Source organism: Hippoglossus hippoglossus, chromosome 20 (assembly GCF_009819705.1).
Source record: "Hippoglossus hippoglossus isolate fHipHip1 chromosome 20, fHipHip1.pri, whole genome shotgun sequence".
In the NCBI taxonomy this organism is placed as follows: Eukaryota; Metazoa; Chordata; class Actinopteri; order Pleuronectiformes; family Pleuronectidae; genus Hippoglossus; species Hippoglossus hippoglossus.
Window position 1 is genome coordinate 15,153,808 of NC_047170.1, and position 27,054 is coordinate 15,180,861.

At 43.1% G+C, this 27,054-nt stretch overlaps 1 protein-coding gene across 4 annotated transcripts in view; it reads left to right on the plus strand.

Moving 5' to 3' along the window:
- Nucleotides 1-27,054, plus strand: part of pou6f2 (POU class 6 homeobox 2) — a 71,597-nt gene that overhangs the window by 39,051 nt on the left and 5,492 nt on the right. For all 4 annotated transcript variants that reach the window (XM_034572860.1, XM_034572861.1, XM_034572862.1 and 1 more), the window contains 5 exons: nucleotides 876-1,228; nucleotides 13,620-13,763; nucleotides 18,767-18,976; nucleotides 20,740-20,893; nucleotides 25,032-25,200. In XM_034572860.1, coding sequence (XP_034428751.1) covers nucleotides 876-1,228; nucleotides 13,620-13,763; nucleotides 18,767-18,976; nucleotides 20,740-20,893; nucleotides 25,032-25,200 — 1,030 coding nt within the window. The remainder of the gene's footprint in view (nucleotides 1-875; nucleotides 1,229-13,619; nucleotides 13,764-18,766; nucleotides 18,977-20,739; nucleotides 20,894-25,031; nucleotides 25,201-27,054) is intronic.

Consider the following 27,054-nt stretch of genomic DNA (forward strand, 5'->3'; position numbering starts at 1 on the left):
ACCCTACACACTGGTGCTTTAGAGAGTTTTTTTTTTTGCTTTCGAGAAAACACTTCTTTCCATCATATCTGTACGGAAACTCAGTTTGGACTTTCTTCTTTTTAATCTGTGAAGGTCAGCTTAGATGTTGTTCACGTCATATTACTGTTGATACCCTTTGTTTGGCATTATTTGTTATATATGTTGTGTCGTTTTTCTTTTCTGACATTGAAACGCAAAACACTGTTTTCAGATATTTTTACAATCATCTTTGATCATATTTTAAATCAACATTCTGGGTCCAGAGAAGTATCTGCATGCTGGTGTGGCTGCAGACTGTTCTGCTTCAGAGTGTTAACAGTTTTTAAATTTAAGTGTTAAATTTATCAGCCTTTAAATGTAGAAATTAGGTTCTAATGGTGTTCCATTATTGGAGCCAATTAGTTAATGGGTTTATTTCTGAACTCTTGCAGTGAAGATGGATGTCTATTTCCTATGAGATTTTAAGCCATTAAACCAAAGATTCTGACATTCTCCAAGTGACAATGAAGACTTTTGGCTCCAGAGAGAGCAATTATATCAGTCAGGCTTGATAGCTTTGTCCTCCAACTAGTGAAATTAAATTCAAAGAGTCTTTCATGCAGCCCTAAAAACCCTGGAGGACCTTGTTGTGGCTCCATGCAATTTACATCTATCTCTCACTATTCGCCCTATGCATCCCACACCTCCATGTGTGCATGTGTTTCTTTCTGAGGTGTGAGCATGTGCTTCAAATAATGAGAGCACTTGTCATGCTGTCAGTCCAAACTAATTTGTGTTTGTTGAACTCTATACGAATAGTTCAGGTCTCGTGCAAAAGGAAGACACAAAACAACTTGCTGTCGTTTCATCAACAGCTACCTCATCACTCAACTCCCAACTCCAGCACCTGCAGCAGCTCCAACAGTTGCAGCAGCACCACCACCAGCAGCAGCAACAGCAGCATCAGCAGCAACAGCAGCAACAGCAGCAGCAGCAGCAGCAGCAGCAGCAACACCATCACCAACAGACCCACTCCCACAGCCAGAATCAACTGCCATCCCAGCTTCACATGACCCAGACCAACCAGCAGCAGCAGACCTCGGTCCCGTCTCCAGGCTCTACCTGCTCCTCCACCTCTGGACACCCGCAGCATTCTCCACCACACCGACCCAACCACTCGCCGGCGCGCAGCCTCCCTTCTCCCGTCACCCCACCCATGCCTTTGCCGGTAAGTCAACATTGATAATGTCACACACCAATAGTCTCTCTTTTTCATACATGTCCTGAGACTTTTCATGGAATTGTCCTCACATTGATCACACATAGGGATTTTCTTTTGTTTTTGAATATCAGCAAGAAGGCTTCTGGTCTTTCTGCGTGTATTTTCAGCTTCTCCCCATTTCTCCATGGATTTTCTTTTGGTACTATAGCTTCATGCAGATTGGGGTTAGGTTAATTGGAAACGCTAAATTGTGCATAGGTGTGATACACATAGCCCTGTGATTAGGGTTGCAAAATTCCGGGAATATTCATAGTTGGAAACTTTCCATGGGAATATAGGAAATATACGGGAATTAACGGGAATTAACGGGAATAAACTGGAAATTTTGTGGGTAATTTATACTAACTGTATTTACCTTGTCATATACAGACACAGAAACACAGAAAATTTACCGGAAATTTTCCGCCCCTTTGCAACCCTACCTGTGACACACTGACGAACTGTGGCGCGTCTCCCTACATTTTGCATGCCTGCTGGGATTGGCTACAGCCGCCCCGTGACCCTCAAAGGATGAGTGGTATAGATAATAGATTGATCAATATATTGTCTCTCTTTTATCAAGCAAGTGTAAATCTTATTTTTATTTTATTTTATTATACATTGATAAATTTGTTGTTTTGTTTTTTTACAATTGTATGACCACAAACACTAAAAAACAGTCTAAATGTGGTCTGGTTACTTTTGACTGATGCCTGACAGATTTAATCCGACCAGTCCCCCAGTATTCGTGGTGTAAATGTTCCAGTACAGTGTATCACATGCATCACTTTCTGCATTTTCACATGCAAATGGTATCCTTGTCAACTATTATACGCATGTGGCTCTCAAAAATAATCACGTACTTGTGTCCTATTCATATTCATTTTTCATGGACACTGAATGAGCTGTATTATGAGCAGCATAAAAAGGCCAAAGTATTACTTCCTGATGTTAAATTAATAATCCACAAATAAATTAGATACTTAAAAAGATAATGCGATGCTCCACTTAAAGAGTGGAGTGTGCGTCCGAATGGTGCCATTGAAGATTGTGTGATTTTTGGCGGGTCAGCGGAATACACAGTGCTTGATTTTGCGTTAGTTCTTGATCTTTATCAAGCCGTGTTTGAATGGAGGCTGACAGCTCTTCTGTCTATGTGCTGCTATTAGAATATGCATCTTGTTGCTGAAGCCTTGATGCACTTGAGTACATTAAACCTCACCACCACGAAAAGAAGCAAGGATTCACATCCTCTGCCTGCAGATTCAGTCGACATTCTGAGGTTATCTTCTCCAGCCGTAATCAGTCTCTTAATCTTTGCTGCTGTTCCTCCTCAACCCCCTTTTTAGTCACTTTGTCTGTCCATCCATCTCCGCCCTTCTGTCCGTCTTGCTGTCACTGTGTGCCGATAATAACCTATTTTATATCCCTGTGGTTTCATTTCTGGTCGAGTCTGGCCAGGGTCGCCTTTCTGTCCCTGGCCACATTCATCAGCGTCAGACCCTTATTGGGTTGTGGTGCAACCTTCTTTATGGCCAGGATGAGTTGGGCTATTTGTTTTCCCCCCATGCTGCTCTCTCCGGCCCTGTCACGGCCTAGTGAGACTCAGCAGGAAAAACAGTCTCTGGATTTAATGGGCTCCAAAGGCTAGCCGCTACATCGCACCAAACACACTGTCCACTCCAAGTGTGGACACTGACCAACATACAAATTCACACATTGAGCTTGCATTAGGCAGCATCCATAGACTGCCACACTACAGTCCGACTCTCCCACTTATAAGTGTTTGATTTTCCAGGAAACCACAACTTTGTTAAATGTGCAAGAATTTGTGAATATCATTCTCTGACACAGGGTCATTGTAAGATTGAGACCCTGAGCTTTATATAGATGGTTGACTTCTAAAAGAGGCAGCGCAGCTGATTATGATGACAGGACAGACCTCCCTTGAGGGGGGCCTGAGGGGCCACATCGGGTATCATTAAGATATTGGCTCATCAAATGGGATTATGGAAAGTGTGTGTGTGTGCATGCGTGTGTGTATGGGTGTGGGAGAATCAGAATGGCCATAAAAGGTTTAGTTTCTCTGGGTCAATGCTGGGGTCGTCAAAAAGTGTGTCACCCAGCGAGGATCCTGCCCAAGGACAGGCCGTGGCCTCAGCAACCACTCAAGGCTGCAATAGGATTTAAACAGCGGCTCCACCTCCTGGGTCAGTGATTGGATTTTCAGTTCCATAGTCACTGAGCCCCTCATTGGTTAATTCACAGCACAAGTTTTTAATTTTGGGAAGAGGCCCAGAGTAAAGAGTTTGTTCCAAACACATGTGAAGTGTCACCATTATCTTCCTTTTGTATGTTTTAATTGAAGACAGAGAAGGGCATTTCTGCTGTTTCCATGCTTTACCCAAAGGAACTGGTCTCTGCAGTAAAGTCAAGTCATAATTACCATTATACAATCAGCATTACACAGATAACACCCCTATTTCCTTCTGTCATTATTCAGACGTGCAGAATCAGCCAGCCATTGAACTATTTGCTGAAAATACAGAGCAGAGCTGCTGAGAGACAAACACTCATTATGTTCCAATTAATGTCCCATTGTAATTCTCTTCTCATGGGAGGCGTGTGATATTCTTTTCAAACTAATAGTGAGGAAATCCTGAGCATTCATTACATCCCTCGTGTTTTTAGTGTTTGGTGTTTTTAATTTGTGAAGCAGAATTCATTAATTAAATATCCCAATTAGAATACAAATCACACCACAACAGGCTGTGTCCCCTTGAGTCAACGGTCTAAACTCAGATTAGCGCGGCTAATTTGTTTTAATGGACTAACACTGCAATACTTTTCTACCCTGCAGTCCGCACCCACTCCACTCCCCGGTATGAAGAGTACAGTGAGATGCAGCCTGTAGCTGCCTGGAATAGCCACCACAGTGATGACAAATAGACGGGGGGAGATTATGAAATTTGCTTAAGTGTGTTAATGGGCTGATTGTGGGCGCCCGCTGGATTTTGCTGGAAGTTGATTGATTAGAGCTGCAGGTTTTCTCCACGCCCGGAGAGCTCAGGGATTTGACGGGGTAAAGGCGCTCGCCAAGTCTGTTACACCGGAATTGATCTTAATTAGATCTGAAAGACCTGCCACAGCAGAATGGTCGCGGCGATTAAAATGAAAAACAGGAGAAATTACTGATCAAATTAATCATAATGTCGGGCTACAGCTGTAGGTCTGGTGTAATTTGCCACTCCAGTGAGTTACATCAGCCCAGGCAGGGAGAGGAGCGGCAGTACATACTGATCTGTGGCAGCGGGAAGCTTAGGCCAGCCTATCAACTCTCTTATTCCAGTTCGTACGCCCAGACCCTCCTGACCCTGCTGCGCCATCCAGTGGAGCCCCGACATCCCTCTCTCTCTCTCTCCCTCTCTCTCTCTCTCTCTCTCTCTCTCTCTCTCTCTCTCTCTGGTCTAATTAGTTGCTTTTTATTGCTTTTTTATTTTTTTCTTCTGTTATGTCTCACTCCATCCAGGAACTGCATCTTCTACGACACAACACTGTCTCTCTGCCGTTGTTGTCATGGCTGTCTTGTCACTAGCGTGTCGTGTGTTCACTAATAGCCTCTGACCTTGGGCCACTGTCTGGCTGGCTGGTTTTCGGACGGCCTGGCGGAGATGCGTCCTGTCTTCCTCCTCTGTCAGACTCCTGCCATCTGTCTGTATGTCTGTCTCTTGCTCCCCTTTGCAGTCGTCTTCTTGATCGCTGTCAGAGCCTCACACTGGGCCTGTCCACTCTCCAGCCGCACACTCATAGGGGTAATTACAGCCTAGGGGCCTGCCTCCAATCCCTGTGCTCCACAATTTACCACCAAAGCGTCCACAGACATCTCTCTTCTTCCCCACTGCACCCCGACATCACAGGACCGCAGGGCCTCAGACCCACAAGTGCTGCAATTACCTGAACCTCTCCTCTATCCTTTTCTCTCTCTCTCTCCCCCTCTCTCTCTCTCCCTCTCTCTCTCCCTTCTCTCTTTTCAATCTCTCCCTGCTGCACCCCTCTCTACCCCTTGGCTCCCTCACTATTCCCTGGCAATCAGCCTTCATTAGAAGCCTCTGGTGAAAGCCCATCGTCACCAAGGTCAGCAGCTGCCAACCACAGCGGCCTTTCAGAGGCCTGGCTGTCTGCACTCTCCATCTCTTCTCACCTCCTTGCCATCCTCCCCTCTCCTCCCTCACCTCCCTCCTCTCCCCCCTCTTGTTCCCTGCACCCTCCTCCTCAAGTCTTGGGCCCCATCTCTGCTGCTTTTGTCTCCAGCTGAGGCCACTTCAGACGCTCGTGTTACTGTTTTCCGCTGCAGTGCACTTTTACTTATGTCAACCGCCGTTAAAATCACTACTGTCTAATTTACTCCTAATGTCCCTCTCTTTATGGACGTTGGATGTCTCCCCCATTATATTAACATGTGTATTAAATGAGCCTTGCACATCGATTAATTGATTTTCCAGATCAGCTCCACGTCTATTCGATTTAGCGAAACGGGCCGCTGTCATTCTGCAGGGTATTAAATCAAAATTAAAATGACATGCTCAAATGTGGACCCGATGGCTTATACTGTGCTCGTCAATGAAACTGTCAACGCTTACGTGGGAGGGAAGAGTCCATTATCCATCGTATGTTTCATTACCCGTCTGTGTTACCTCTTTCAACTGAGAGTAACATTTTAAAATTAAGCATATTTTGAGCAACAAAGTCAAGATTATGTTTAATTATTATTTGAAAATGTCACAGTCTGTTTGGCGGTTGTTCTGTATGAATTAATTGATTTTAGTGCAGTGTCGTAGCATTTCTTTAACTGAAAATCATTGTATCATGATGGGAGATAAGATTTACAGGAAAAATAAATCATTGTATCATGATGGGAGATAAGATTTACAGGAAAAAATATGAACTAATCCGAGGGGAGTAAACCTCTGCCAAGGCCCAACAGTCCCCTTCGATTCAATCAAGCCGCACAAAATTGGACACACTCATAAATACCAGTCCCCTAAATATGCAATATTATGCAATCTAGATCTATTTTTTATTCCCTGGGAACTAAGGCCATATCTTGCAATATCTAAGAAAGTAACAAACTACCCTGATCCTGACCCGGATCTGCACCAAAATGTATTCCCTGATCCATACGACATCCACCAAGTTTCACGGAAAACGTGGAGATAATTAAGTCAAGATCATTCTTTATGAGTCCCATAAATGGGAAATTAAGTAATTGAACAGGGGCTTGGGGGTGGTAGGGCTGAAATTGGGCCTCATCATCTCTAAAAAATCTTAACTGTGGCTTTGGTACAGTGCTGTTCCTCTATCTCCAGATGAAGCAGGAAATAATGTGAACAAGGCTGAGCCTAAAGCATTGTCACATATGACCATTATCCAAGCTTACACCTGTTTCTAAATCACATTTTTTAATAAAACCTTTAAATATGTATAAATGGTGTGAGGTGGCAGGCTGTTTAAACGGCTGCTGCTGGTGATGATGATGATGATGATGATGAGGGTGGTTGTGTGGTTCAGAGCATGAACAGGCCCCTCTGCTCCCCAGCAGCTCAGCCCTGCCTCTTATTAATGCACAGGAGATCCGGCTCTTAAGAAGGCAGAAAATTGCCTTACATAACAAGCGCTCCACAATTTAGAAATACAAATGTGCACTGTTGACTGAAGCAGAAAATAAGACTGTTGCCCATCAACAGCACCACATTTCATATGAATAATTATAAAGCATGGGAGCTAGATGAGGAAAACAACCTGACCATGACAGCTCTACTACTTTTATTTACTTCAAATGAGGGATTAGGCAAAAAGAAAATCTACAGACTTAAAGACCAACGATGAGCCCTGAATTTCTAAATAAGGAGGAAGTTAAATTTATCATATTTCTGGAGAATCGTTTGGAAAACGGTGCCGGTACTTTCACTTTTAAAATTACACCTACATGCTGCTCTGCACTTACGTTTTGGCTGTTCTGGTTTTCAGACCTCACCAAGTTAGTATTTCCTTTGCTTTTTGAGGTCTGTGATTCTTAAAAACTTGGCCCCGTGCGCCCTTGTGGTCGGCGGAGGGCTTCCAGCTCAGGCACCCAGCAGCAAGGCACAGCTTCCTGATCAGCCCACATGCACACTTGGGGCAACACGCATTAGACGCCCACAGGGGAGCCCTCAGATGGAGAACCAAGCTAGGGCTCACCTAACAGTGGATAAGGAATAGGGTTTCTTTAATTATGAGGCAGGGCTGTGACATTGAGTTCCCCCCTTCCTCCTCCAGCAGCCTCCCAGACACTGTCTAAGTGCTCCGCTCCGCTGAGGAGGCCAGTCCCCCCGCGGGGCGCGATTCCACTGCCTGTAATTTCTGATGCCCATTAGTGACCGCAAACAGAGCACCGGGCTCACACAAGGAATACAGCTGCACAGCGCTGCCACGCTGTAAAAAGACCCTTTTAATGCAATGTTATTGCATTATGCCCTCCTCATAGACCAAGTCAAAAGTCCCATTTGTGGTCCCTGCAGAATATTATCAGAAATTCTTCTCCACAGTGTGTTCAGTTGTGGTTAGCTGAGGGTAGATTTGGTATATATATTTTTCAATGAATTTAAATACTTCTTAACTCTGTTGCCCTCTGCTCTTAGGAAGAGGATTTTGCATCTTTTGTATTTTTCCCGTTGGGTGATTTTCTGAACCTTTTTTCATTAGGAGTGGGAATGTGCAATTGATGGTTTTGTAAGTCGACTCAACTAGAATGTAAGAACAGTGCATTTTCTTAAGTGAACTGCTCGAGACGAGAGCCTCGGAAGTCAAAACTCGAGTAATCGATACAAATACTGACTGCAAATGTCATCAATTCATCTCTTCACTTATGCTGATTTAGCTTGTGCCCACGACTGTGTATATTTTGGAGAAAAAGAGAGAGACTGTGAAGGGGAGAGACGTTGAGGGAGGGAGGGAGACAGATTTATTGATCATGGGTGACCACATGTTAGCCACAGAGCCCCTCTCTTGTGATTAATCTTGGGGTTTAGAGTTGGCCAATGACACATGACAGGCCTCCCCCTCAAACTCCTCCATTTCTCTTCATTACCGGCCGTATTTTTGGACACCACAGTGCAGAGTAATCATTTACCTTTATTGTGTTTATAAAGCTGCGGCATGGATGACCCTTCCTATATTGAATTGAGGACATCAAAAGATCACCGCACATTGATTAGAAGGATATTAAAGTCATTCAGATGCTGTATTTATATGTCAAACAACAGCAGAGTGAAAAGAGATGCCATTTCCACCCAAACACAAACAAATGGTTTGCAGTTGGTGCAGCTGAAATAAAACTATTAAAATCAAGATATATGTTGTATTGCGTATTGAATATTTCAAGTAATTGTCCTCAAAAGGCAGAGGAGAGTCTTGGCTAATACACTAAAATAATAATTTGTCCATCGTCTGATCTCCTGACCAGACTCTAATGATATTATTTTTCTCACGACATAGCCAGGTACACGCTTTAAAAGTCATGGCCACAGCAGCAGTAGATTTACTGTAACACCAGTTTAACGCTGCTATGATTTTCAACCCAACACCAGCACGGTACAGAAATAACTGCACCAAATATGTCACATCATGAGCTGAAATGGTCAGCACTTTCCTCCCGATGCTTAATCACCAAGTAGTTTCAAATTTAATACATCTGGAAACTGCTAAATATTATAGATCATTCCTCGGGAAAAGAAAGATTGTAAGAGGAATGTAGTAAAACTTATATTTTTACTCGCAGTGTCCCCTAAGCAGAGGAAATATCCTGCTGCTGTGATTGATGACAAAGTACCCGCTCTGAACCTCTGTGCTTCACAATTATCAACAAATGGGCTGGAGCAGATTTTATGTAATGATTAAAGCCGCTGTTAATTTCACATGAAGGTAATGAGTGGGGAGATTGACGGCCACTGTCTGACACTCCATCATCCCTTTATAGTTAGTTTAAACGTTTTCACGACTCTTTTCCTCCTTCATTTGCATTTTGCCTCATTAGATATGGCCATTTCTGGGGCCGCCTGCAATATCCATTTCCTGGAGTTAATGCATTTTATTTGATCAGCCAAACCTCCCCAGTTAACTAGCTGTCATTTCTGGCGTTTCGTGTGACATCACTCCATTAGCACCGGCGCAATGCCACCTCAGCCACCTCCACGTCCACACTCGCCGCCGCCGCCGCCGCCATCCCTCCACTGGCCTTGAGCAATTGCAATGTCCAACTGTCAGCGGATGCAGCGTTATTGCGTTATTTGGCCGGGTGTTATCCGTCCCAGTTGTTCTATCCGTCTTTCACTTCCCAATATTTTTTCCTCAAGAATGGCTTTTTTGGGGGGTTTATTTTTCACAAGAGCTGGAGCAGAGGCCCAGTAGTGAGCAATAGTCGGCGCTCGGAGGTCTCAGAGTGCACGGCCGCAGTGCAAGGCCCCGCTAACCGAGGGAACAGAGGTGTTTTTGAGGGCCTAATGGCATTTTGATGTTCATAAACACAGCAGATGTGAGGGAGGGGAGTCGGGGGAGAGAGCCCGTTTTGGGGTGGGAGGAGGAAGAGAGTCAACAGAGGACTGTCAGCGGAAGGCCAGCGGAGGCCTGACAGACAGTAAACGTGTTTTTTCATGTCACAGCTGATTACATTCACTCTGGAGTGGGAAAAGAGCAGGGAGGAGATGTGGAGACGGAACGAACGAATGAAACTTCCGTGTTGCTCCAGAAACAAGGACATTCTTCCCTGTCCAGAAACAACAGTGCTATCTTCTGTTAATTTACACTGGTTGTTCCACTTTGACGTACTTTATCAAACTGAAATCAGCTCCTACATCATTTCAGTCACTTTCCCTCATACGTTCAGATACGACAGCTTTCTTTGTGGATCCACATTACTAAACCAATAATTTGCTAAATAATTTTCAGTGGTCGTAAATTCTCTTTCATTTATTTATTTTTTACTTGATATAAGATAAATGTTTGATTCTGTTGTTGCACAACGGATGTGTAAAATAAGGTTTACTCCCCGCTGAAGACAAATCTTCCCACCTCATGGTGTCTGTACCACTTTATCCATTTATCTTTTCTCTTTTATGTCATGTGCACGCCCACAACAAAAAAAAAGCAATTAAGTGTAAAACGGCCGCATGAAAAGAGCAAAACCAAGAATTAACTCCAGTTAGTTTGTGTCAGACAATTTTAGTTTCCAGGGCTCTCGCCACGGTTTGCAGGGACGCTATTTTTCCCTCTATTTCTGAGATTACACGGGTTGCTGCACCAGCTGACCCTCATGGTCAAACAGGCGACGGAGAGCCCGCTGGAGTTTAGATTCACACCGACCGTACTGAGAAAACCTGCACTTTTAACAATTTGCAGGGTTTTTTTTATTTTCCAGCTATTCTGTGTTTGTTGATCCCTGTATGTTTTGATATATTAAACCGTGATGGTGCAGAGCGTGATAGCAGTAGTGGTGACTTAAAGGTGACAAGATGATTTCAAACGATACGACGGAGGCTTCGGGATACTTCAGTTTAGTTTAGAATTTGTGTAATCTCTTCAATGCTTGTGTGGACGACCAAAGTGCTTTATGCCACTGAAAATACTCGTAATGCCCTTTTCATAGCGGATGAAAAGGCTGAAACACAATGGTTAACATGCAGGGTCCACAAACTGGAAGATCACTGTTTATCTCCCCCAACACATGCAATCAGTACAAATGCTAGGCCAGGTCTGTCATTTTGCCTCCCGCCGAGGTGGTGAGAGGAGTCACCGTGGCGGAAAATCACCTGTTTAGGTGTTGAACACAGCCTCACCTCTCCTTATTCCCGGCTCTCGATCCAACTGCTATCCATATTACCCAGTGCCAGCAGATGCAGCAATAAAGCCTGCTCTCTTTTTCACCTAGATTTACCAGAATCACATAGCATGTGAAAGGGCTGTCATTAAATGAAACACAATGATAATATTTCAAATCAATCTGAGAGCTTTTCCAGCAACCTATCACTCGCACAATGACACCGAGCACAGCAGATTTTCAGGGAGACTCTGGGTGAGATCCCATTATCTATGTGTTGATCTGTAGCCTCTGTTTAACTGGCCTTGTTGGCTTTTCGTTTAGTCCCCTTTCACTATCACCGCAAAAAAATAATACTGTGTTTTCACCAAAAGGGTTCAGACCTCTTTGAGCAGCTGGTCCATTACTCCAGTCACAAATGAAGGGGGGGGAATTAACTGCTCACCATAACAATCTCTTCAGGAATGCTCTGCTATGTGTTTCATATATTTAATAATAACACCAATAACAGTTTAAAGCATATTTTAAGAAAAATGTTATTGTATTGTCGGAAATGTTGCAGTTTTTATGTTCCGTTGCCTTTCAGAAATCAGAAATGATTGTTTCTCTGTGTTTATTTTTGGGCTGTTGAAGAAAATAAGTGTAATAAAAACTGAAATGGCACTCAGAAAACAAAACCACGTTTATATTCATTAGATCCAGAGATGGAAAAACATCCGTCCGCCAAAGTTTCGTTGTAATCTGCCCAGTAGTTTTTGTGTAATGCTGCTAAAAAACAGACATACAAAACAAAAACATAACTCACTTGGCAAAGATACTAAGGCTTGGTAATAGGGTTGAAAATATGTCCCTGTATTGTAAATTATATTTGATGGAATCACGACATATCACAATATGGCAACGGTTTGCAGAATCACATTTAGAATATTGGTGTCACATTATTTTCAGAGAAAATGGTGTCCAATGGTTAACAACAGAAATGTTGTTCAATCATGAACTATGACACGATGTGTAAAAAGGACATTTTTGTATTGTAAACAATCAGGTAACAAATATTACTATACGATAAATGTTTCAGGTTATATTTTTGGCCATCACATTTTCCACTTTGGAGCATGAAAACCCAAAACAACATTGCATCATCCCAAAGCACAAACAGGCTACCTTTGCATGTAAAGTCAGAATCAGGCTCCGGCTCTTTTTAACATTTGCGATGTGAAGATTTTCAAAGGGACGAGCGCCGGACCCATAAAAGACGATCCCTCGATTATCGAGGAAAACCTGGATGACTTTCAGACGAGGGGGAGGCAATATCAATCACGGCCAATTTGAGGCCACCAACATGAAATATGATTTCATAAGACAAATGCAGTGTCATTCTTAATGTGCTTAACCTTTACTGTCAATGAAAAAGTATTGATTGCTCGGTGGCATTTTTTCATCATTTGATTTCAGAAAGTGTAATAATATATGGTGGTGGGCCGGGATAAAAGATGAACGGCAACAATGCTGAATTCCCCGCAGAGCACAGGAAGCGTACAAAAGTTTATGTTTTCCGGAAAAGAATTTCTCTCGCAGCTCATCGTATAGAACATAAACTGTCTATGAAATGACACTTATTCTAAGTCTTTTATACAAACTCTTACTTTTAATTTCAGTAGCCTTGTTTGAAGCCGACCAGCATTAACAGCAGGGAGCAGGCCGCCTGCTTCTTAGCAGTGTTTCTATTATTTCTCTATTCTGTTGAGTAATTGGGAGGTCTCCTATCTCTTCTTGGTCTTTGATCTACTTACTCAACCTAATAAGACTTTGCTCTGCTGCACTACAACCAAATCAGCAGTGCATTTTCAGGCCCCTAATAAGTGGTTAGCTTGATTTATATGGGTAATCTTGGCGATGTGGCAGGGCTCTACAGCCTCTCCCCGATGCAAGGAGCCTCTCTTCACAACCACAGGCCAGACCAGATGAGTCCATTACAGCGGGGGTAAAGATGGTCATTTAACCCTCCTCTCCTTCAAAAGTAACAGTGTGCTAGTGCATTATGACGCAGGAGGATTTCTTAGTCGAAGCGTATTGAAGCAGTTGACGATACAGTGATGCATGGCCACGCTGCCGAGCTCTATTGTGAGAGCGGGATGTTGTTGGGCCATTGCTGCGGGTGGAGAGGCTCAGCTCGGCCCGTGGGGAGCCCCGTGGGCCAGAGGAAGCACTTAGAGTGGTAAAATGGCCACTTATTCACAGCCACCCACCCGTTCTCACTGCTCCTCCCTACCCTAGATCCTCCCACTGGGTTCAGCAGCACAGACCTCCGGGAACTCTATGATGGACTGCGTAGCCCTCACGACTGGTATATACAGACCTCACAGCGTTTAGCCTATTGTGACCTTGGTAACAAAGAATACACGTGTGAATCCCCCCCTTCAATGTAACCAGGTTTTTTTTAGGAATAAGCATTACACAGTTAAGCAGATGCAGTTTTGATGAATGATTTTATTTCCCCCTCTCCAGCTGAATCCTCTGGCCAGCCAGGCGGCGGTAGCAGCAGCAGCAGCAGCAGCCATGGGTTCAATCGCTGGTTCTCAGGTGTTTGGCAACGCCCTGTCAAACCTGCAAGGAGCAACCGGGCAGCTGGTCACCAACGCACAAGGACAGGTGAGCCGTGAACGCTTGATACTAGATGTAAATAAAAGATCCAGCTAATGGAACAATACAGGAAACAAAGCAGTTACTCTGGTAAATGCTCTGTAAAATATGCTTCTGGACCATCGATCTTGTTTGAATGTGCAGCTCTACATTAAAAGTGTGTATAGTATTTCTGATCTTTCCTCATAGATTTCCAGTGTTGGCTCTCTGTGTTGTCTTGAAGCTGTTTGTCTATAGTCTTAGTGGCCACCCTACCATATATTAAGCTTTTTGGGAATAAACAAAGCTCCTCGTTCTCTTATCCGCATGCGCCTGACGCAGTAAAACGCTGACCTTGTCATATTTACAGGGTGGCTGCAGAATTGTTCCATCAGTAGCCAGAGGCTTGAACGATGATGCTTGTCATTGTGAGGCCCTATCTAATGAATCATCTTATCGCAGGTGCACACCGCACATATTAAAGGAAAATTGTATGGACAGTGTGCCCTTTTATGCCACTAGTGTTATTTACTTTAACCCTCGTTCATCTTCACTTGCTCAGTCCTCAAAGCGTGAGGTTAACAAAGATACAGAGAAACTGAAGCAGGGGGTGTTATTTTTAAATACACATGCAAAAACAGTTGATTTGGAATTTCCCACGTGACACGTAACCCACCGGAGTTAGATTACAATACCACCAGTGTGACCATGCTTCGGTGTTTACAGCAAAGTGTTGTCCGCGTGTGAGCACTTGATGCTAAACGTCGCTAATGAGACAGTATGGACTTCCCTGGCTCACAAGGTGCCTGGAGCACTGGGGACAGATCACTGTGGATATGGACTTGATGGGCTGCTCTGTGCTTTTGTAGTGTCTTGGCGGCTGACACTCCCTGACATAATCAGGTCACAGACACGGTCAAAGCCCTGGGCTACAGCCTTTGCTCCCCACCTCATTATTCCACAGCATTATTCAGACGGAGGACTCTGAAACATGCACTACCCTATCAGAGGGTCCTGCCCCCCCCCTCCCCCAAACACACAGGAGATTATACAGGCTAATACGTACCTCAAACAAGGCTGGAGGTCCAGCAAATGTGCTCTGGGAACTTTTGTCAGCACAGAGAAGCTGAGAAACGCGAGGCAGAGCAGCAGCTTTTTTCAATGTTAGGTTCATATTTGTCAAAAAAAACGTTTTTATTCATTTAGGCTAGTCTTCAGTTGGAATTTACAGAACAATCTTTAGCCTTCCTGAGCTTCTCTGAGGAAAAAGTTACCTTTCCTTGAATTTAAAACATGTTATAATGTCTTTTGACCTCCTCTACATTGTCTGAAGACCTTTTCATAAGCAAGAGCTCCGGGGACCTTGAAAAGTGCCAGATTTGATGGACGTTTGGAGTTCAATGTGTTTTTAAACCTTAATTATGTTGGCCCTTTTATTCTCCAAGGAGAATCAATGAGGCTCTTTTATCCTCGCTGCCTCTACAACAGTGATTAAGGCTGTGGATAAAAGCCAGAATATTTTTAAGTCAGTCTCACTCTTTATATTTTTTTTCCTTGATGAATCTGAGGCATTTTTGTGAACATCTTCTATTCAGTACAAATTCTGCGTCCCTTTATGTGTGAAAACCCCCCCTCCTCCTCCTCCTCCTCCTCCTCCTCCCAGTGTGCCATCCATCCTCTTTTTACTCCCAGCATTCCCAGCCTTTAGTATAGGCCTTGAGCCCCCCTGGGTAAACAGTGCTGGAACTAATACAGAGAACAACAGGTAAGGGACATATGCACCGTTAACCCGCACAGCAAGTTAGCCTGTAAAGGAGGTGAAGCTGAGCCACAACACAAGCGTGGCCTGTGTATTGATGGGAGCTTCCAGCCCTTAGATCAAGTGCAACCACAGTGTAAACGGCTATTGACCTTGTAGTTGTAAATCTACTGTAAGGCTGCAGCAATTGATTATTTTATTATCAATTAAACTGTCAATGCCTTACAAGTTCCCCGGTTGCTTGTTTAGTCCGACTAACACTAAAAAAAACAGATGTTATATTTATATTTATAACAAAAAAACAGGAAAGCAGCAAATTCTCCTATTTGTGGCAACCAGCTATTGTTTGATATTTTTGGTTTATTAAGATATTTAGGTGATTAATCCATAATTAGGGCAGCTGTAGATGAACTTGTCATTGTTGCGCCAATCTACTGTATTTCTTTCTTCTATATTTCAGAAATTAAAAGTTCGATAGAAAATACTAGTCATGATCTGTATAAGCACCATTATTATGAGTCTGCTCTCAGCTGAATCCTTTGGACTTGTGTGTTGTTGAAACAACTCCAAACCATTCCAAACGTTTTCCCCTCTCGGGTCTCAATTCACCGCATGAACAGTGGAGGGAGAGAAACCGGGCAGAGATATTGCCTGGCGACCATGGCTAAAGACACAGATTGCCCTGGCTGGAGAGATGAGATGACATTTCTGCGGAAACAAGAGCAGCGTAATCTTAATGAGTTCTGCTGGGTGGAGAGAAGCACGTTACTCACTTGCCATACGAACTGGATCGGGAAGCAGACACAGGAAGCCAAATAAAAGAGAGGAAGCTGAAAAGTTGACTGAGAAGAGGAACTTAGCCGTGAATGAGACAAGGTCCCGTAGGCCCACTATTTATGAGAGGGCTGCATGATAAAAGTGCACAATAAGAAACACACATTTCTATTTATTAAACATTGACATACTGTATAAAACACACAGCCTATTAGTATATCTAATATAGTTTGTTTTATTTAGTTTTTGGGAATGTGAACATGTTTTAACCATTTATTTTATATAACGAAAATGAATGCGAGCTTCAAAATACATACGTCCTTATGTTGTGTCAATCACGTTTACACAGGGAATGTGAAACTTTTGTCCGTCATTAAACTTTTCAGAACCGGTTTGGAACAATTAGAATTAAAAAAATGCTTCTGTGTGTAACTTTAATTTGATGTGATTTTAATTCGGTGATGGATTAAAAAAGCACTTTGTGTGCAAAGACCTAAAGTTTAAACCATATTTCCCGAATAAGACGTGGAAATATCTGATCACAGACTAAATAAGCCGAGCTAAGAGTGTGTACTTTGTCCTGTTCGACACTCAACGCTGCAGACACATTCGGGGCATTACTGAAAAGTGATGCTCCATCGCACCCAACATCCAATTATGTTGAAATAAAAACTCAAGAACATTTTTTTAATGAATGAGGCCTCTGCTCCCCACACCTCAGCATCGGTGAATTCAAAACTTCCCATTCGGTGATTGTACAACAAAGTCTTCCCATCTGTCTATAAGTTAACACTCAGACAGTTGACTACACTGGGAACTCTTCCCTCCCAGAAGAAGAGCTCTGTGACACTGCCATGAAACATCTGCCTGAGATGGAGAAGCATTGCTTAGTGGGCCCGGGACGAGAGCTAAGCTGTCAGTTGCCTGCTCTTTTATTATGCTTATAGAACAACCACTTAGTCCAATGATGATGAATAATTGAGCGGAACAAGTTCCCTGCCACTGCGGCATGCAAAGCGGGATCAGTGGGACTCCGGAGACACGAGCGTCAGGCAGGGCAATAAAATATGTTAAGTGGCAGGAGAGCATTACAGGGAATTTGTAAAGCGAGCGCAGAGAGAGAGATAAATTATCTCTTCCCTAATGCGAAGCAACGTAAGCAAATGAGCCGTGGCAGGGATGAATTACAGATTGTCGGCCCACCTTTCTCTCACTGATCCCTCCCTATTATGTCAAAGAGACGGGGGGAGAGGGGGAGGTGGACCACGCACTGAGACACATAAGTGGTGGAGATAGAGACTGCAGAGCCAGAAGAGGCTCAGCTAACGCTGCGTGAAAGCTGCTTGTGGCGTGGTGTTGCTTTGGCTTCGGAATGAAATGTAAACTTTAATAAAAAAAAAATCACTTTTAACAGACGCATCTTTCTGCCCGTGTTGCCAAATAACAGAATTTAGAATGATGGGCGTCTCATCTGTGTTGAGCCGCTCTCTGGAGTAATGAGGCTCGGTGGAGGAGCTCTGCCAGCGGGGGGGCAGAAGTAACGGCTGCTCAGGAGCTGCCCAGAACCAGTCCCCAGATGACATTAACCTTCATCATGGTGAAGAGGCGCAAAGTCCCCCCCAAAGCGCCACTCTTGGCCACACTCTGGCAGCCCTGAGAGCTAAAACGCTGCAGTGACACTCTGCCGCCCCCTTTGATCTGCTCTTCCTGATTACAGCGACAGAGGGGAGAGAACTGGGGGTGGAGGAGGGGTGAAGTACCCCTGGGACCCTGAGAGTTGAATTCGAAACACAGGGTCCTGTCTTACTCTCTGATGCACCTCTTTTCTCCCTCTTATTGTCTTTTTTTTTACTCGCTCTTTCTTTTTGTTCTCTCCAGGCCTGTGTGTGTGAGAGAGGGTGAAATGGGGGACTCTGTGTCTCAGCAGCCACAGTCCTTCTTACCAGAGACAGACAAAGACACTCAAGCACAAACACACACACACACACACACACACACACACACACACACACACACACACACACACACACACACACACACACACACACACACACACACACACACACACACACACACACACTCATCCCTGGCTTGGCCTGGTGATGGATCATACAGTCAGTGGTGTGCACCATCACACACACAGGTATTCAGCGCTGACCTTTGCAGTGTGCTCCCAGCAGTCTGCTTTGGCTTCTCTTGCTCTCTTGCCTGTAAAACCACCTCGGTGACAGATGATCAGTGAACACTTGTGCATGTTTTCTCTCCAAACCACACTCCAGACCGATTCAAAAGCAGAGTGCTCTGATTAGCCTCATTACTCGGCAAGTGACCAGCTCACGCTTTGTTTCCGGTCACATCCAGAAGCCAGAAGGAAAAAGAAAAACCTCTCAGCGGCAGAGATCATTAAGACTGATACCTCCAGTAGCGTTTACCCTCTCTGCTTCTTCCTCTTTTTTAAAACCGCCCAGCTGATTTCATCTCTTCTCTACCCCCTTTGTAGATAATTGGAACAATCCCACTGATGCCCAACTCTGCAGGGCCCTCCAGCCAATCAGGGGGTGGCAACCCGGCACTGCAGGTACAGCCAATTACACCTCAGCTTCTGACCAACGCTCAAGGCCAGATCATCGCCACGGTGATCGGCAATCAGATTCTGCCTGTCATCAACACCCAGGGAATCACACTGTCACCAATCAAGCCTGGACAGCAGGTAACGTCTACGCCGATGCTCACACACACACACGCACACACACACACACACACACACACACGCACACACACGGTGTGAAGGAAGACGTAAAACACATTATTATGCACTAAAACTGCTGCTGCAACAACGATGAAGAGCCGGTTTATAAACTGTTGAATGAGAAACACACAGTGAAGTCAGACTAGTTCAGTTTATTCATAAAATATTCCAGCTCTGTCAGTCAGGTGTGTTTACGCTAAACACCCCATATTTCTCTCGCTTCGACACCCATAATGCTCATTTGCATCATTCCACTTGGAAAGTTTTGGCTTGTGTGTGTGTGTGTGTGTGTGTGATAGAAGGCACTTGTCAGCCAACATCTCACACTCAGTCTCAGGGTGACTGCTATGCCCCCCCGCCCCCCCCAAAAAGGAAAAACAAAACCACACTTTTCATCACACCCCTCCACCCCTTTAAGCCCAAACACTCCTGCCTCTGTTCTTCACCTCCTTCCTCAATCAAACTCTCCAGCCTCATGATTCGTCCTCCCTGACCTGAACCACAAGTATTTTGTTGTGATTTTAAAGGTTGTTTCAGTCTTAACACTCACAGTACCAGCTCGTACTGTAAGTGTAGAAACTCAAAAACATCTTCTCCTCCCACTTTGAAGATCTATACGACGCTCGAGTGTGGATTCACACCATGAAAATGTTATTGACTTGATAATGACGATGTCAGCGCAGAATTACAGGGTAAAAGTTCACATTGAAGGCGCGTACAGTGGCGAATGGATGAACTCTCGGCAGATGGACACTTAATTGTGGCTCCCCAGAATCTCCGGATCATACTCTTGAATGAATTAATGCATTTGTAATAATGTTTATGCTTTTGTCTCCACTTCAAAGCCCGCGTGTACACATCGTTCCACAGGCATAATTTGCGGTTGTCAGAGCCGGCAGTCTAGAATATTTCCAGTGAAGCTAGATGATTCTCCGAGGCCTGTCAACAGTCCTGACAGTGTGTGCATCGTTGTTGACACCCCCCACCATCCAAACAAACACATGCCACGGAGAAAATAATTAATAGCAGAAAAAGGAGAGGAGGAATCCGGGCCCAGCTTATGGCAGAGACAGCTTTAAATGTGAAGACGCACCATCTTGATCTTGTAAAAGCAATTCAAATGTGCATAAAACATGAAAATACATTGTTTCCTCGCCATCAGAGCACGTAGCTGGCGGATCATGAATTATGTTTGATGCGGGGACTTGCTGTGTCCACATGTTTTCTATTTCACACCCAGGCTGCCATTATCAGCATCCTCCCGGGTCTGATGACGAGACAGATGACTCTAATTGTCCCGAGCTGCTCCTCTTTTGTTGGAGCCACAGAAAGCGATTAGGAGGCTCATAGAGGCAGTAGAGTACTTGAGCTGAGCCAGCGTCTACTTTCTCCAATCGTAACCCACTGTGTTAGTCTATTGAGCACACTATTGACACTATATTCTGCTCTGTCAGTCTAAATACCACGGGCAGTAATTGACATTTATTCTTCATCAGGTACAAGATAAATCTGATTATATTCAGCTCGTAAGTGGCTAATTTAATAGCTGGTGATTGGTTTATTAGATTTAATATTGTGGCCTAATCACCATAATGACATGATGACCACAAATGATGGTTGTTATGATGATGTGCAGAGGGAATAATGGATATTGTTCTATACAACACGATGTCGATATGTTTCTTCAGCTCTTTGTGTGTGTGTTTGTGTTTGCGTGTGTCCAGCTGCCTCAGGCTCAGCAGAGTCAGACCGGCCCTGTATCGTCTCAGCCCAACCTGCTCCACATGCCCCACAGACAGAGTCCTCTCCACCAGGCCTCTTCCTCCTCCTCCACCTCCTCCTCTTCCTCGGCTCTCAGCGTGGGGCAGCTAGTCAGCAGTAAGTGTCCGGCAGAGCTCACAAAAACACAACATGCCTTCAAATACATGAAATAAAGAACCATGTCCCTACTGTTGATGCTATATGACATATTATATGTATTAAAGGCTCAGGACACCTAATTTAGAAAACATTTATTTCCCCTCATGATATTAGGATGGCAGCAAAAATCTCAGAGCAAATAAAACCAAAGCTTGGGTTCCTAGAAACCACCAGTGTTTCTCGAGAGTAAAAAATCTGTCCGGGTGAATCATTCCTTCACTGACACTGACCAGAGATCCAACAGGGTGCAGCTGCATTACTCTCGGTGCGGACAGCTTGTGACTGATCCCCGCCTCCTGTGATTGTTTTATTTTTCCTGACTGTCATTTCTTTGGTTTATTAGACGATCCAAAGTGGCGTGTGTTATGTATAATGAACATAAGTTTCATTCTCCCAAAGCTTGGGCCTTTGGCAGAGACATATAAATCACTGGGCCACAGCCTGTCAGCATGCAGCTACTGCCTTTAAAAACTCTGCTTTATTCAGATAAATTTCATTTGTCAGAGTCGATTCCGCTAAACTCCATGTAAACTCATTTCAAAGGCAGCTACAGTCCCACCGAATTTAATAAAAAAAACAAGTCGCCATTGATCAACTTGTTGTAGACATTGTGTTTAGTTTGTGTTTACTTGCAGCTCGGAAAATATCCCATAACCCGTTTTTGAGTCTGCAAAAAATCACAGCGGCTCAGTTCAGTGGTAAATAGGATTAATGCTTTATGCTGAGTATGAGCCACATCACTTTCTCTCAATGTCACTTAGGGCAAATAAATGCAAAGAAAAATCCCATGACAGAATCAGTCGCCTGCAGAGTGGAGATGCTAAAATGTTATTAGATTCACTGGCCACAAACAAAGTGCCAGAAACGGATTTTAAATCTGTACAACTACTCTTACTGCTTATTGATCCTGTACTGTAGCCGCTTCTTTCTATTTGTAATAGATAAAAAAGACAAACAAATTGAGAACAGAATTAAGTTTGCTTTATTTTCTCATATGTACTTTATATAAATTACCATTCTGCAAGTATAAAACTGCAAATTCATTTATAGTCTTAATCTGCTGCTCTGATTGATTTGAAACTGTGAATATCTGAACATCTCAGGTGATGCTCTGACCCGTTCAGATTGAATTTATAAAAACCCGTAACAATCAGCTGACTAATGGTTATTTTTAATCACTAACCCATGTTCATATAATTTAGTCCACCCTGTGCGTGGCCTCCAGGCTGCTGGTGTAGTAACACACCGTGTGAAATGAGAGATGAAGTACTAACTGGAGTTTTTATTGACATATTGTTTGTGTTTCGGCCTCACAAGCAAAAAATTTTGTTGTACTAGTTGCACCGTTCACTGTCAGTTCAGCGTGTTTGTTCAGCGTGTGTGTGTGTGTGTGTGTGTGTGTGTGTGTGTGTGTGTGTGTGTGTGTGTGTGTGTGTGTGTGTGTGTGTGTGTGTGTGTGTGTGTGTGTGTGTGTGTGTGTGTGTGTGTGTGTGAGAGAGAGATCAGCTTCCCCTCCGCTCCCACACAGGCTCGGAGAGACAAAAACACATCATACTGTAGATGAACGTCTTAATCAGAGACAGAGTTGGTGAAATAAACGAGATAACTTTCATGCATCAACAATAAATCAGAAATGTCTTTTATTTCTCCAGGACCGAGCTTATCGATACTTCAGACTTTAAGAATTGAGCCCAGGGGCCAGTTTAATACTTGGTTTCAGTACACATCCCTAATAAAGAAAAATATCATCAATATTTTGTACCCAGGTTGATTATGTTTACTTTTATCTTGAGTCAACTTAGAATGCATGTTGTTCTCCAGAATCTGTTCTGAGAATCAGCTGGATGGGAATTAAACAGAGCTTAAAATACTTTGCTCAACAGCAACTTTAGCCATTTTCACCTGGTGGAATGTGATCTGGATAAGGAAAATACATCAATGTAAATGCATGTGGAACACATCGTGAATGCAGTCACATCACATCCGTGGTCTGACTTTTTTTTATCAGATCTTAACCTTTTCTCTTTCGTCCATTTTTGTGGTGCAGAAACGAGTTCTAAACACAACACTGATAAATCATCACCTTTTACATTGAATTTGGAATCATGTATCTGGCCAACTGATGAACATAAACCCATTATTCAGTCTCTTTTAGCTCCGTGTTTGGTCTCCACCAGCTCCTCTGGGAAATAACTGACTCCGTAGCTGCTAAATGTTCCTCTATGTTCACCAGCTAGTCTCTGACTCTGCTGTTTGGTGCATGAGGCCATAGTGAACAATAGGTTTTTAGAGTTTTCTGTCTGAAACACTATGTGATCAGAACCAGAACACTAAACCTATGGGCCGGAGCTGAAACTGACTATAAAGCAGCTGCGAATTCAGGTGATAATTTTTATACTAGTGACCCCAATTTCACAAAGTGTTGTTACATCAAATATAAAAGTTTAAGAGTTGAAAGATAAATATAGTATAGCTACTAGGTCTACCATACAAAAGGTGGTTTTAAAAATGAATTTATGCTTTTCCCCTGATAAACACCATCTTTGTAAAAAAAGTCAGCACCCTCCTATTTCAAATTTCTCACTTTTAGAATTATTTCATCAGGTATTCAAGCTCCGGTGCATTATGGTTATTTAAACAAAAAGGAGAGTAAATACTTTTTTTAGTTTAAAAAGAGACAAAAACTTTTACTTTCACTGCAGTGTGTCACTAAGTGCTGACACATAAAAGCATGAGTTTATCCTGCTTATTGATAAGGGGAACATTATTTTCCTCATTTCCTTTAATTTAAAAGAAAGTGTGTTTATCTCGGTATAATTCTTTTGTGATTATTATCTTATTGTGTCTGTTAAGAAAAGCAGCCTTTTTTGAAGCCAGTTAAATGATTCTGTCCAGTTTCAGTGTTTTTAAATTCGGCCTTTAAAACCAGTTACGCACTGTTCTGTTTGTTCTGCGGGAGCTTCACTCCACCATTCATTACTGCAAAATAAATTAGAGGAGGTTTAAACCTTAAATCATATTTGGGTTGTGACTTAATGTCTGAAGGAAAATATGGATCCAGAGGCTACGCCAGTTGAGATCTGCTGCACCAGACGACCATTAGTCTTTCCAACCACTAAGTAAATAGCCTCCGCTGGGAATGATGAAGAGATGCTCATCAATGTGGAGATGATGGGACCCGAAGCTGTGAGTGCTCATCCCTCCCATTTCAGGCGGCTCGGAGCCTCTCGTCCCTCGTCTTCCGAGTGTTCACACGTCTGGAGCACGCCGCATACGCTACACGTCACTTATGAGGCACAACGAGATGGCAGCTCCATAGATTTTTGCTTAAATACGCTTGGAGGATTCCTTTAATAATTCATTGATAATGACCAAGATGAATAATTCAGAGGCACAAACTTTGCTTTAGTAAGCAGGATGCCAGGGCACCTGACATTGATGTACAATGTGAAATCACTTTTTATTAGCAGGGAAATTCTTCAAAATGCCTCCGTGAAGTTTTTCAGATCTGCTCAAATGCGGAGATTCACAAACAGCATGTCTTTGTATAGAAAAGTGTTTGAGGGAGACTGGAGCCGGGTATCCTTTTTTGTATGAGGCTCGCGGCTCGTTTGAAAACCTGAACCGTCTTCACCGAGGGTCAGACGGATGAAATAATGTCTTTATACTTTCTTTAATGTTTGTATCTGAGAGCTGGCTGCAGAATATATGGGCATTCATACAGAAAACTATGACACTACAGTATCTATGTGCTCCAGATCTACTTCTCTATTGAATCAACAAGCCGGGTGTCATGTGGTTTTGTCCATATGCTTTTGTGTGCCAGTAAAGATCCACATTGGCAAGTCAGAGCCATGAAATACTTGCATTCATACCGCAGATATATTCAGTCTTCAAAAACATCTCTCAGATACATATAGTTTACAGCACAAAGACAAATAATAAGTTCTGACCCAGGACCAGGACTATATTTTTTGAAGCTTGTTTACAGGCGATCGTGATATGTAGGAATGTTTTCTCCATTCACTCTGGAGAATGAGGAGAGCGACGAAGGGGCAGAGGTCTAATAAAATGAGTTGTGTCTGTTGTGTCGTAGACCCACAGACCGCCCCCAGCGAGGTGGACGGGGTCAACCTGGAGGAGATTCGTGAATTCGCCAAAGCATTCAAGATCCGCCGGCTGTCGCTGGGCCTGACACAGACCCAGGTGGGCCAGGCGCTCAGCGCCGCCGAGGGGCCGGCGTACAGTCAGTCCGCCATCTGCAGGTAATGTCCAAACAAAGAGTGGAAAAAAATAAACAGCTCATTATCTCTAAATATCCCGGTTGTGTCAAGTGGAGGCGGATGCAGTTGTGTAACCTCAGTGAGTCGTCGGGTGCTCACAGCTGCCATCTATTTTTCATCCCATGTTTTAACAGACATTATTAAGATATTAAAATACATAATTGACTATCACCACCCTGACAAACGAAAGCTCTTATGTCTTTACTTACCGTGCGTCCTCTCACCCGCTGACATGACAGCCTTGTGTTACTTATGCAAAATACATACACAAGTATTACACGAAGCACTTAAAGCATTTAATAATTACTAAGGCCCCTCGCCTCTCACTGCGCCTGAACATGAGGGAGCTTGACGGTGATGATCTGTTAATAAGATTGCCATGTTTTACTGCTGCCACGAGGACAGTTTAGTCATAAATGGTGCTTTATATATTCATGAGACAATCAGACAATCAGTGTTTCATCCCCCCCGTCGTTCCACTCCACTAACATACTGCACAGAGACACCAAATGAGCTACATTTCCCTTTCAAGGCAGAATAATTGGGCCACATCATGTCCGAATATTAATTTTTTAAGAGAACTAAAAAGCAAATCACTCATACGAAACGGTTTTAGGTGTAAAATTCACTGTAGAATTAATAAATGTTATATATTTTTTCAAAATTTCAAATTAAATTACACATTTTAACAACAGTTCTTTGTCGTAAACAACACAATCGTAGCCTGTTTTTGCATCAAGCATTCACCTCCATTTTCCAAAATGAAATTTAATTTTAATGTTTAATGCTCTTCACTGATGACCTGTGCTGTTTATCTGACACGGTGCTGCCACGCACTTTTAAAAATTTCATCACATCAACATCAAACGGCCGATAAAATGTGAAACCGGGTTGTTCGAGGCCCGGCCGCCTCCGACTAATGTTTAAACTCTTAAAATCACACATGAAATATTTACAGCCGGGCATAATTCAAATATTTATAATATACATTAAAAGCCATTAGCTTCAAAAAATAAACACTCTGTGGGCTGTTATTCATGCAGTTAAGACGATTTTTTTTTGTTTGTGTAACATTGGACATGACATCCTGATGTTTTAAGTAGAGGGGCAAACTTCACATGCTTTAGTTTAGTTAACATCAACACAGACATGACGTTTGAAGAGAAGCGGGACGTCACAGTAGCTCAGGGGCTCCGGCTCTGAACCCAGACAGAGAACAGACACTGACAGATGCTTCCATCTTGTCTCCTTTCATTGCTCAGTATGTTTCCAGGCACTTTATTAGTTTATCTAAACAGGCACAGGCATTACATGAGGGCATCATCAAACCAATGATGTGCCGCTCTGTCCTCCGCTCGCTCGAGTTCGTCTTGTTTCCCCTGATTTGAATTCAGAAACATTCCGAAGTTACCTTGATTAGAATTAAAGAAGATCGTCCAATTTATCATTTTAATTAAATGATTTAAGATAGAAAACCTTATTTACTCACCTTAATGAGTCTCACTGCTTAGAATTCAGTGCAAACTCTCAGATTACCGTCCTCATTAGTTTAATCTTTAAAACGACACATTTGACTCAGCATAAATAAACATTACCAGAATTTGAACTTAGTGAAGGAACAGGAATATACAGCTGATTAAAAAGGTCTCTAAGTAAAGTAAAAGTCTTATATTTACTTATATCACAAGTTTGGGTTGTAATTCTCAATTTTTAAATTCCCCTTTGACTAAATAAAGTCCAAAATTAGCAACTAATAATAATATTCAAGAGGAAAAAGTAAATGCGACAAAGTGACTTGAGCACTTACATGTATTTCAACATATATGGGTATTAAAT